Genomic DNA, 13,586 nt, shown 5'->3' with positions numbered 1-13,586 from the left:
CACACACACACACACACACACACACACACACACACACACACACACACACACACACACACACACACACACACACACACACACACACACACACACACACACACACACACACACACACACACACACACACACACACACACACACACTTAGCCAAACACACGCTCATGCACACGCACTTACGAATGCACGCACCAAGACGAATGATCTCCATGCACACGCACTTACGAATGCACGTACACACGCCCACTCAGGTACGCACCAAGACGAATGATCTCCATGCACATCTTAATGGCTTCTTCATGCTCTCCTCTGGCAAAGCAAAGATTCGCCTCCCCCATCAAGCCCTGCAGGTCTCGTGGTAGCTTGCTTCTTCTGCCTGCAGGACCCTGCAGAGAACACCAGCTATTACAGAAGGGAGGCATATTCTATTCGTTTAGGTAAATTTGCCCATATAATTTACATATGCATTATAACTAGGAAATTGACTATTAATAAATATGCCCACAATTTTTTCTTACATATTCTTGTAACTACCGCTACTCTACATAGGTTTTTGCTAAAAATTGAAAAATATTATTCACAAAAGTTCTGAATGCATTACATAATATCAGGAGTAAGATAATATAGGATAGTATCTTACTCCTGATAATATCACTCTTTGAAAAGTACAATATGTTTACGTTTGTTTGTAATCACACTGTAACGATATAAAAGTTTGTAATGGGATTTTATGAAAATAAAATCTCTGCATAGTGTAAGTATCTGTAAGTCAAACAGTAGTACAAGCCAAATCACCCAACTAAAAACCCGCATGGCAACTGTACCTTTCGCCTCATCTTTCTGTGTTCCTTGTCCAGCATCAGTTCTACTTGAATAACTTGCTCAACTGCAATAGATTGACAATATTCCACGATGTTTCACAACGTTTCATTCCTTAAGGACAAGATTTTTTTTTATCGCAACAGATCGTGGTGTGCATGCTGCCTAAAAATTGCACCCCACGTGCTTTATTCCTTAATTAGTCCTGCCACGATTGCTATGCCCCATAGATGTGCATTACATACCATTGACCATCAGTTGCAATAGTTGTATTTCTACAACTGGGCTAAACTTTGAAGTATTCAGACACTATACCACCAATGTTACAGATGGACAGGTAGACAAGCCATTGCAGCATGCACACCTGGCTATTCATATAATTTCCCACGGCACCATACTAATACTATTATACATGTATCATCTCTGTGTGTGTGTGTGTGTGTGTGTGTGTGCGTGCGTGCGTGCGTGCGCGCGCGTGCGTGCGTGCGTACGTGGTAAAGAGCAACAGGATGACATCAGCATCATGAAATGACAATTCAGATTGCATTTATTGATGAGTGCAATAGTTATGCATTGGGTTACATCACACACCTAGTTACACCACCACGTGCAAACTGACTTGCACATCTCAACATGAACTTTCAAACTCTTTTAAGTGTAAATGGTTGGAGATCGACACATTGCCTCATAGATCACACTATAACATTGACAACATCGCCAGTAATCATACAAACACAAAGAATTCTTTAAAAAGTAATCGTATATATAGTGGGAATGTGAGTCAATTTCAATCGGCTTGAGTGTGAACCAAATTGAAACCACCTCACTGAGGCCATCCTTAAAAAATTATATGTTTGCTGTCCTTTTATATGTTTTTTTTTTTTAATTTTTCATAGTTAAGACTGAAGCACAAAACATGTGTGGCAAACATGAGGACAGACTTAAAATAACTATTATGCCTCACAAAAAAAGACCTACCTACCTACCCACTAAAAAAATCATGGGTCGGGGGACAGCAAACATAGAATTTTTTAAGAATGGCCCGATGTGGTTTTCACTCAGGTCTATTTAACACAACTCAGCAAGTCTAACGTCGTTCACAGAGATGACATAGGGTGTATGTGGTTTCATGTCCGCAACTATGAATGGGAGATGACGTGAGCTAGAACCAGTAAAAGTGGTTGGTTACTATTAGTATTAGCAGTACCAGTCGACTTACATTTCCAGCACAAAGTCTTGCACGCGAGATTGATTGCTGGGAAGGCGACATAATTAGTAACGCAGTTCTACGCGGGCATAGAAAGGTTGCAATCAATCCAGTTGCCTGGCATCAGCATTTGACCATACATTCCATCACGGCGACAAACAATAAGTGCTCTGGCAATTGATCGGGTAATACCAACAACTGGAACCAGTCAAACACGGTGCTTGCAAGCGGTGTTGCGTGATTCATCAAGCAATACAGAGTATATATGTTGATAAAAAGTTTTATCAGCATAATAAATATGAACATTATCTGAGCATAAACGGTTGTCAGATACGTGTCAGATACGGCACAACTAATCTATGTTACCACCCACCCCCTAAATATTTCCTCCTGAAAAATATAGCTAATCCCACCCTATCACGCATCATTGCCTCTGTTTGTTGACAGAGATGAATTTTTTATAACTTAGTTACGATAACAAAGGAGCCACCCTCTCTAAATGCCATTTCTTTTCCAGCCACTCTCCCACACGCACGCTGACGCAAACAGCACCAACTAAAAGTAACAGAAAGAAGGCGAGAGCGGGAGCGAGCATCTCTGTGTACAAGCACCATACATACAGGCAAACGAGGGAAAACTGGAAAATTACCGAAGGCAGTCAGAGGCCTCCACAGCCTAGAAACTCAACCCAGCAGCGATTAAAATTAGTCGCCGAGAACCCAATTCCATAAATCGTCGACGACCCGACGAATAATACGACCCGACACTATAGACTTCCGGAGACATGTTGTTGTTTGCGGCCGCAATCTGGCTGCTTGGCGTCACCCCCGCAAAGCTCGCCTGCCCCGTTGACTGGTACGGCGCGTCGACGACCACCTATGACTACTGCCTCCTGTTCGTCACCGCGCCGACCGACTGGAGCGCCGCGAAGGACGCGTGCCGCCAGCTCGACGCCAACCTGCTCTCGCTGTCCGTCGCCTCCAAGGTGACCTTCATCGGGGACACGGTGCGCGAGGACACAGCGCTCGCGGAGAACGGCAGCGCGCTAGCCGAGCACAGCTACCACATCGGCCTCTACGACATGGACGACGCCGGCACGTGGAAGTGGCTTGACGGTAGCCTGCTCCTCCTCACGGACTGGGTCGAGACTCCCGAGGCGGGCGCGCCGGCCTGCGTCGCGCTGACGCAGTCGTTCGGCTGGCTGCCCATCGCGTGCACGCAGCAGCTTGGCTACATCTGCGAGATGCGCGGCGGTGGCGAGACGTGCGAGGCAGAGCTCGACGACGGTGGCGCCATCGCGCAATTCGACGACGCCGCCGCCATGACGGTGCAGACGTGCGTCGAGCTGTGTCGCGGCGCGGGAGAGGATCTCGCCGCCGTCAGCGTGGCCGCCTGCCGCTGCTACGCCGAGCTTAACGTCACCGCCGACAACAACATGGAAAAGACGATGCCGGTCGTCACGGCGACGACCGCCGCGAAGAAGACGACGACGACGACGACGACAACAACAACGACGACGACGACGACCGCGGTGCCGATCGACCCGGCTTTCCTTGGTGCAGGCTTCCTGCTGCTGCGGAGGCGGCGGCGCGCGGCGGCGGCGCAGCTGTCGGCGTGCGACGCGGCGTGCCCCGGCGACGCGGCGCAGGCGTGCGGCGGCGGCGACGGAGCGTGGAGTGTCTACGACGTGCTCGCGACGCTACCGGCGGCGAGCTGCGACGACCTGCACGGGCAGGGCGTGCGCGTCGCGGGTACCTACATGCTGCGCACGACCGCCGGCTACGAGACGGCGCGATGCTTCGCGGCGCCGTCGACGGCGGCGACCGTGCAGGTTGCCGCGGCGACGCTCTCGCCCGAGTACATTGCCATCATCGTGCTCGGCTCGCTGCTGCTGCTGGCGATCATCGGCATCGCCATCTGCTGGCTGAAGAAAAAGAACGGCGAGGTGAAGCCGGTCAAGATCAACTCAGAGACGCGCCTCGACCGGCTGCCGCCTCTGGCCTCGACGCCTCGTCGCTCGAGCCCGCCGCCGCCTCGTCGCTCGAGCCCGCCGCCGCCTCGCGAGTCGCGCCTCAGCCCACTGCCCCCGATCCCCGGTCGTGCCATCAATAACTTCAGCTGAGGCTACCGGCCCACGCAACAGCAACTCAACGACGACAACTCACACCAGCCGACGTTCCGCCACGACACGCGCGTACCTCTCGATGTTCTTTTCTGGCAGGGAAAGTTTTTCCGTGATATTTGCACGGGGCATGCAATGTTGCACAGTCGAATTAGAACACCTGCCAAGCAACTCGAAACCAATCACACCGGATTGCAACGGCACTTGTGATGTTGGGCTCTAAACGTAAGAATCACAGAACACACAATTCTTGAGATTGAAATACAGTGTGATATTACAATGTTGCAGATGTAAAAAGCTGACAGATGTTAACCAATCGCGTTGTACTGGAGCACTTCTTACTCCCAACAAGCTTAAAGAGCAAATAGTTATTCGCTTGAAAATGAACACAAGTTCAATATGCAATTAATTATATAACTATATAACTATATAACTATATAAATAACTATATATATATATATATATGTGTGTTTTTATCTATTTGGTGCAGCTCCCTAATATTGGATGGCATAAACAGGAGTTTTAAATAACACAAGATTTACAGTTAATACGTTTTAAGATATGAATTTACTGTTTCTTGCATGTTTTCATATTTCTCTTCTTGCTTGCTGCTTATCTTGATGCGTTGCCATGAATACCATCGCAATTTACTTTAGATTACTACTATCTAAATGTATTAAATGGATATATTTGCTAATAAGCAAATTCATTTAAATTAAAACCATTTCGAACTAACACGTCATTGATTTTAACAATAAATCATCTGTTGTCTGTTTACTGTATCCTTACAATACCTAAACTTAATTACTGTATTCCTACATTACCTAAATGTACTGTATCATTACATAACCTCAAATCACTGTAAATTATTACATTACCTAGGTTAACTGCATCCTTATAATTGCTTAAATTTTGTTTTTGTAATATTACTTTATGTTGATTGTTTACAGCTACACATACTACCAATGTTATTTACATTGCATTACAGATATATATTTGAATATTATGATACTGGCCCTGTGAGTATCCATAACCTGGGAGTGTTATAATATTTCCAGTTGTTAAATGTATGACTACAGTACCGAATGTAAAATGGTGTATTACATGGCAAGGTGTGCGCACTATAGTATGTGCACTTCAGTTTCCTTTTATTCATATATAAAATTTCCCCCAACAGTGAATCACTAATTATTAATAGAGAATCCACATGACTTCAGTCTCCATAATTTCTGAGGAGTGATCATATCAAGAGCATATAAAGATATATATATATCCTTCTTTATATGCTCTTGATCATATGGATCTAACAGGGTTAATTGTTGCTCAACCGTGAAGATTGGAAAACGTACAGCTGACGTTTCGCCTCCTATCAGGAGGCTTTCTCAAAGCTGACTGATGATCAGTTTTGACCACCAGATGGTGTAGTGGTTAATTGCTTAGTCTACACGTGACTGAGCCTGTATCCCCCCTTGTCACGGTTGATGTTCGGGGTCTTGCGGATCCAGATGGCCTCCTTAATCCATCGCCTGATTTTGATGGCGAAGTCACGTGTGGACTAAGCTATTGACCGCCACACCATCTGGTGGTCAAAACTGATAATCATCAGTTAGCTGAGAAAGCCTCCTGGCAGGAGGAAAAACGTAAGCTGTACGTTTCCAATCTTCACGGTTGAGTAACAATTAACCCAGTTAGATCTATTAGTCTACCAGTGTCTACCAACCGAATGAACTTATTTAATGAGTGATCAGTCAACTTTGCTGGACAGCAGAAACATATATATGTAAGCCTAGCAGTCAACATGCGCCTATAGCAACGATAAGTAACAGATAGTTTGATTATGACTGCTTCTTCACAACTTGACTGAATAAGCAAAGTTTATTTTAATGCTTGCGGTACTGGAAAATGCTATCGTATTTACTCGTGTGTAAGTCTTACTTATGTATAAGTCGCCCCCCCCCTCCAAGCGGTATTGAATATTCGTCTCACTTTGAGTAGTGGACAAAAGTAAATTATGAACATAATTATGGAACACTAGTAAAGTGCATGCACAAGTAATAATAAAGTGAAATTAATTCACAACTTAAATAATTAAAATCCATCAAATTCTTCATCATCACACTTGCCAGAGTTCCTTCCACTCTTTCGCCAGGGTTCTTAGCCCTGTGCATATGTCGCATTCCAACTTTTTATAATGAATTTAGGTACAAAAAAATGTTTCTTATATACGAGTAAATTATATATATATATATATATATATCCATATATACACACGTGTGAGTGCGTGTACTCCTGCACGCATTTGTACGTATGTATGTATAAGTGGACGTTTCTTTGTTTTCGTGTGCAAGTATTGTATAGCATGTTATTTAACTGCAATCATGAGATGTTTATAATTAGTTATAGGCATAACATGATCAGCAATGTTTGAGCTTGATTTATGTCATTCTCGGTCAATATAAGATATACTTTTGCATATTTAAATATCGTAATTAAATAAATTATAATTTGTATGGTACAAATGGTTTATCATGTTTATGATCTGTAGCAATAATAGTATTATCGGTGCACTACCTTAAACACATACTGTAAGCCAATTGTCTTTGTTCACTCCTAATAATATGTATAAATGTGTGCTGAAATACACACACATGCATATATATCAGGAGTAGATAATAGGGAGGAGTGTGACATCAATAAACAAGAGAAATTCGTCATTTACTAGCCTTATAATACCTACGATTTACTACGCGTAACTCATCCAACTTGAGCTCAAATCGGACACAGTACATTCGCCAATCATCGTGCGAAATCGTTTCCTCGTAGACACCCGCAATCCGGAGATACAGCCTAAAACGTACGACACGATTCTCCATTCTTTGGCCATCAATCCAGCCCATTGCGCGCCTATAATTCAGACAAAAGGCAGCAACACTGCCGCGCAGTCGCTGTGTTTGCTCTCTCGGATAGCTGAATGTGGCGTTGTGGCTCGCGGGGAGATTGGAGTTCGACGCAACACTCGACGAGCTAATCATGCGGTTGGCGTGCGTGCGTGAAGGCATGCCAGCTATGTACAAAGGTGGCCTGTGTAGCTGTGTACCGGGTCAAAGGTTATCTCGCCGAGTGTTGATGCCTAATCTCCCCACGAGCCACAACGCCACATTCAGCTATCCGAGAGAGCAAACACAGCGACTGCGCGGTAGTGTTGCTGCCTTTTGTCTGAATTATAGGCGCGCAATGGGCTGGATTGATGGCCAAAGAATGGAGAATCGTGTCGTACGTTTTAGGCTGTATCTCCGGATTGCGGGTGTCTACGAGGAAACGATTTCGCACGATGATTGGCGAATGTACTGTGTCCGATTTGAGCTCAAGTTGGATGAGTTACGCGTAGTAAATCGTAGGCATTATAACATGTATAAGGCTAGTAAATGACGAATTTCCCTTGTTTATTGATGTCACACTCCTCCCTATTATCTACTCCTGATATATATATACACAAACTCACCCACGTGTACACGCACATGCTCGCACGCACGCACGCACGCACGCACGCACGCACACATAAATATTACGGCATACACATTTTGCACATGAATTAACTTGATTTCACTTACTCCTACCAGATAGGATTTCCCTATCGATGGAAATAAAACTGCTTAAATCACATTTTGTTATAGTGACAAAAGTGGATAGTTATGCTATATGATCACAACCGAGTTATACTCACACCCTGGCTGCTTGATTGTGCCTGCATGCATCTTCCCATCAACATCTGATTGCTCTGTTGGTTCGTGCAGTTGTTCACTAAGGTCCATAAACTCTGTGAAGCTAATCTCACCTGAAAATGCACTAGTTTGTGACTTTATCCATTTCCATACCAGAAGCATATACCCTGTCCTATTTGTCAGATTTCCAGAATAACACTACAGTGCTTGCAATAAGAAAAAACATCAAATCAGGTTGTCTGCAACAATTTCTGTTTGTCCCAAAAAATGTCCCCAAATCTCCTATTTTCAATCACATAATAATAATAGTCAGAAAACACCCAAAAACATATTGTAGGAGCGATATCTTTAAATTTATTTTATTTCAACCTGTAAACTTAATACTTTGCATGAATCAGGACGGTTATGGAGAGACCAATGAGAAGCCGTGAAACAACACTAGCTATGGACGCAATACAGGCCGATCGACAGCCGAAATAAATTCAATTCGTGGTCAGAAAAATATAAATAAAGTGCGTTTTTGGTCACATTTTTCTTGGTTGTCCACCGGACAATGTCTCAGACTGGTTAGGTTGTCCGGCGCAAATTCTGGTTGTCTCAGACAACCGGACAACGCTTATTTTGAGCACTGCACTATAGCCGATTTTCTATAATAAGATGAGGCAAGATTGCATTCAAGTCACGTTTTTAGATGAAGATAGTTATATAGGGTGCAAAATAAACCTTCTTTGTCTGGTAGTCATATGGACTACCAGGTTTTTAGTTTTTTACATTTATTTCATTTAAAATGAAGTTATAACAAGTTGCAGCATAGAGAAATCTCTCAAATTACCAGTTTATTCACCCATCTTAGTCAAAAACTGAACGGACCAACAGACTAACAGACTACAGTTTGACTACCATCACTGACTACAGTCTACAGTCTAAAGTCTACAGTCAGACTACAGTTTCGAACCTTGGTTAAATACACAATTCCTCTCATTAGGATAAAAGTGCAAATGGTCTGAATGACATATACACAGGGTATTAGCCAGGAAAAAAATAAGGGAGTCTCACCATCTGAGTGAAGCTAGGATGCTGCGGGCGCGAAGCGCCCTAGCAGGAGGGTGTGGGAAAAACCGATGATTTTATTTTCATGCAGGGGTAAAATTGGGCCGCCCTCATGCCATCTCTATCAAATTTCATCCGTCTCATCCAAGAATAGGCCGTCCAAAAGACGGGTAGGGTCTCTGGCGGGAGATTAACACACTGCCTATACACAATGACATAAGTTATCTGATAATGATAAATGTAATTGGATTGCCTTATTAATTCTCTGTGATAATCTGGGATTAATCAACTCTTGACCTTATAAGTTATAACTTTACAGGACCACTTGCGAGTTGATCCTACAACTGACAGCTTAATTGCCTAATTAGACTAATTAGCCTTATTGCTGGTATATCTTGTTGCAGCTACACTAATTACCTTTCAAGTATTTCTCTGTAATCTGCTGCTCCTCTGACTGGCTGTCCACCTGGGATACCTCATCCAATTCCGACTCTCCCGACTCATCAAGGACCAATGGTAATTCAGATGGCACCATCGTCTCCAATGGCACCAGCTCAGCTTCACAGCTCGGTCCCGCAATGCCAGACATCTCGTCGTCGTCAATGCCAATTTGCCGAATCTCGATGTACGAACCATCAGGCTGCCTGATCAACTCATACTGAACATAACGGGAAAGTATCGATCGTCTAGAAGAGCGGAACACGCTCTACAAACACAATATTATGGTTCAAGGATATAAGAGCTGTCCCCAATTCATTTTTAATTATTAATAATGATTACTAATTCAGGGGTAGAAATTAACTTTTGAACAAGGGAGTCCAACGGACTCCCTGCCCTCAAAAAGAGGGAGTCCGCAGCAAAATGGGGGAGTCCGCAGTCTGAAGTTTAAAACTAAAGATATTAACAATAACAGAGTGGCTATATATGCCCGGCAGCCGGGCATGGGCTTCGATTTCCTAAATGCCCGGTAGTTTTTAATTTTCAGTGATTTCTCAAGTAAACAGTGTACTACGCGATCCAAAGTATTCTACATTTGTTTAGAATTAATGTCAAGCGATTTTCGTTAGAGCTGTATATGCGAACTAGCCCAATTCTCCTAACTTCGGATTACTGAGCGAACGAACTCGCAATCGACACTTAGAAAATATCTGACGGCTGCCGGGCACGGTCTTCGATTTCCTAAATGCCTGGCAGTTTTTAATTTTCAGCATTATCTCAAGTAAACAAGGGTTAGGGTTAGGGTTAGGAACTGCCAGGCGTTTCAGAAATCGAAGACCGTGCCCGGCTGCCGGGCATATAGCCTCAGCGTAACAATAATGCATGTGCTTATTTTGAAGATTCATGGGTTGCCAAATTGTCTTTGGACATTTGCTGAAAAAATACGATCGATGACGTCGGCTAACTATTTCCCAGATCGCACTATTTTAGTATTTACTATAACACCGCCATGTTGATTTACATAGATTTACATAGATTTTCTTCTGACTCTAGGTCTCCTCAGAGAACCTCTACTGTCAGGTCTCGACAATTTTCCATGTCACGGTGTTAAGGGTTGTTGGCTTGTATAGATTCTCTATACTCGTAGTCAGGGTTCTCCCTACGTTGCGCAAACGGGGCGCGCGCGCCCCGTTTGGGAAAACTCCCCCCTGTTTGAATCGTTGCGCCCCGTTTGAATTACCTCTGCCCCGTTTAAATTCCACCACAATAAAAGTTTGCCAGCGCGGCAATCGACCGTCAAGAATTCCCGTTCGACCAGGACACCCGACGCGTGTATTTTTACCGTACCACGCATGCACTGCAGACAGTACACAAGTTAACATGCCAATGCACAGTTAACCTGCCACTAACTGTACACCGACTCGGCTATCTTATATATACAAGAACCCCAAATTATCCGTCTATTCGGTGTTGGTTGGCGGATTTACGCATTAATTAGTCGACGGGTAAAAATACACGCCCCCCCGAACCCCCTAGTATTCCCCCCCTTCCCCCCTCCCCCTACCCCTCCCTTCCCCCTCCCCCTACCCCTCCCTCCCCCCTGTTTGAATTTCATCCTGCGGGAGAACGCTGTAGCTATAGGGGCGGTTTCTCCAATGTTTGTCCAGAGAGACCGGGTACAAGATGGCGTTTGCGCAAAAGATGCGTGTGTTCCCGACGCCAAGAGCGCGTTAAACGCGCACTTCCGCGGACTGGTCGCGCACGCGGACCGCGTGGTTGCTGTTGTATGTAGTATTTCGCGCTGCCCGCTTATTACGAATTCGCGCGCGCCCGAAAGAACGGGGCCGGGCGCGGCGAATCCGTAAGCGGGAAGCGTAACATCGCGCAGTTTTTCGTCACACCTTGACACCGGTCTCTGGCTACGGCGGCATTTGCTTGTGTCTGCTTGCGCTGAGGAGGTCTAATGCTCCCCCTGTAGTGCCGGAACGTTTACCCTGGTACGTTCGGTATTACCGGAACGTACCCTGCATACTCCTAATATGCCGCGACCGTACCTTCGCCTACTCACTAACGAGTCTAGGAGTCGCCGCTACGCCTAACTCCCTACCTGAACCGAACACTAACCCTAATCCTAACCCTAACCATATCAAAATAGTGACCACAGTAGCGTTCCGGACCTATGTACCCGGACCGTACCCACGGTACGTTCCTGGGGCAAGTACCATGGGGGACATAGACTCCTTATGAGCGCTGGCTTGCCTTAATTGTTTGGCGCGCTGCGCGGCAAGGGGCGACATTTGTTGCTGCGGGGGATCGTGCTTTGCCAGCAGTATCTACAGATTAGCTCACGTTTAAAAGACTGCGCACGCGCCACTGCCACCCACCACTGGTAGCTCGCAGTCATTCGCCGGCCAGTGCAATATTTTTGTTTCCAAACGGTATAACATAGCAAAAGGAATATAGCGCCTTCTGATTGGTTGCTTCGATTTTCTTATTATATTATATAAGATTATATGTTATATTTTTATATGATTTGGTATGTTGTAGGGTTAGGGTTTAGCGGTCTAGACGTTAGGGTTAGGGTTAGGGTTAGTGTTTAGCGGTTAGGGTACACTTCTGTTGTAGTACAAAGTCTGGTACACCTTTGTCGTATACATATATGTACTTCGGGTACACATCTCGGCGTTCAAGGATAGAGAACATGGCGTCCCCAATAAAACAATGTCATTTACATCAATATAAATAAAATATAAATTACCACTCAATATAATTAGGGTTAGGGTTATGGTGTAGGGTCTAGGATGGGGTATTTAGGCAGTTAGAGCTTAGGCGTTAGGGCGTTAGGTTTAAGCAGAGATGTGCCTATTTATTGCCCGGACCCCATGTTCTCTATCCTGGGCTCCTATCGGCCGTACCCTGTGTACGACAACGACCCCTTTCACACTACTAGACGCTACGACGGTACTATCACTAGGCGCTGAGTAGTAGTACTAGGGCTACGATCAGTACACTAGAGCTATACGTACTCGTACTCGTTGACGCTAGTACTGAGCTCATTACTAGTACTGGTCAGCTAGATTCTAGTAGTAAGCCTAGTGTTTAACCCTGAGAGTCCAGTCGATAACGCTAACGGTATAGACTATCCGACCACCCGACGAACATAAACAGCAAATTCGCGGCAGCTTATAAGTTAACTATAATGAATATAGCGCTAGACCCTCTCTAACCCAAACGGCATGATATGTGGCTTAATTCACTCAAACCCATGTTTGTTTTAAAGAAAAACATACTAAAAGACTACTTTATACCTCACTTACAGAAAGTTTCGGGAAAAGTTTTTGGTATGATAATTGGGGATATTTGGCCTACAAGTCAGTGGAGGCTGAATCTTGCCAAATTCCAGCCAATGAAAAAGGCGCCTAAATATCCTTTTCTTTGTCCGTTTGCGGGAAAAACATTTCGCGCTCGGCCACGCCAGCGTATGCTGGTCGAGCACACGTGCGTTTGCCACCGGCAGCCAGGGCCCGTCGACGCATGGGCCGGGAATCCGGCTCCGCCAGGGTGGAGGTTGCGATCAAAACATGTCACGTATTGCAGCCAGGCCGCGTAAACGCGCTGGCCATCGCAATTTGCAGATAGACCCGCGCCCCCCACGTGGTCGGAGCGCCGGTTTACGACACTTCGTAAAAAAAGCTTTGTGATAGACAAAACGCTATTACTCGGCAGGTAGTGCCAGTCATCCGTCCGTTTTGCCGTCAACGACGCCGATGCGCTGTCATCGCTGATTTGACAGCATTTACTTGAGCGTTTCTTGTAGGAGCCACTACAGTTCTTAGCCATGAGGCGCGCCACCCCAAAAAACGATTTAGTGGTCGGCCGTTTAGATGATCGGCCTACTGCTGTTCCCATCGCGAAAGTGTTCGGTGGATTGCCCAGTTTTTCGCGTAATGCATTTTTCAGACCCCTTGTCTCAGATTATCTGTCTAAAGTGGACAAAAATGGGGGCACGTTACGGCGCGTGCGTATTCTGCGTGTGCGTTGGCGTGGCGCGCTACGCCTGGGAGGGCGCTTTCGCACCGGCAGATTCTGTGCCGCATTATCTACCGTGCGCCTGACACAAGATAACCAGAAAGGTCGCGTTACGGTTGAGAGTTGGACTCGTGAAACGAGACAAACCGTAGAGAAGAGCCTCATACAGCACCGTGCCATTCGCCTAGCCTCAGGGGGGGCG

At 45.4% G+C, this 13,586-nt stretch overlaps 1 protein-coding gene across 3 annotated transcripts in view; it reads right to left on the bottom strand.

Moving 5' to 3' along the window:
- LOC106814945 (general transcription factor 3C polypeptide 3-like) overlaps positions 1-13,586 on the bottom strand; it is a 33,924-nt gene that overhangs the window by 15,976 nt on the left and 4,362 nt on the right. For 2 of the 3 annotated variants that reach the window (XM_014819336.1, XM_014819337.1), the window contains exons 2-5: positions 9,335-9,575; positions 7,870-7,980; positions 822-883; positions 257-383 (exon numbers count right to left, since the gene is read on the bottom strand). In XM_014819336.1, coding sequence (XP_014674822.1) covers positions 257-383; positions 822-883; positions 7,870-7,980; positions 9,335-9,575 — 541 coding nt within the window. Of the gene's footprint in view, positions 1-256; positions 384-821; positions 884-2,035; positions 2,415-7,869; positions 7,981-9,334; positions 9,576-13,586 lie in introns of those variants that run through there. The other variant, XM_014819339.1, reaches the window with a different exon arrangement.

The sequence above is a fragment of the Priapulus caudatus genome, unplaced genomic scaffold (genome assembly GCF_000485595.1).
Source record: "Priapulus caudatus unplaced genomic scaffold, Priapulus_caudatus-5.0.1 Scaffold1011, whole genome shotgun sequence".
Classification (NCBI taxonomy): domain Eukaryota; kingdom Metazoa; phylum Priapulida; class Priapulimorpha; order Priapulimorphida; family Priapulidae; genus Priapulus; species Priapulus caudatus.
The sequence above is the reverse complement of the archived record's forward strand: the minus strand, read 5'-3'. Positions and strand labels throughout refer to the sequence as shown.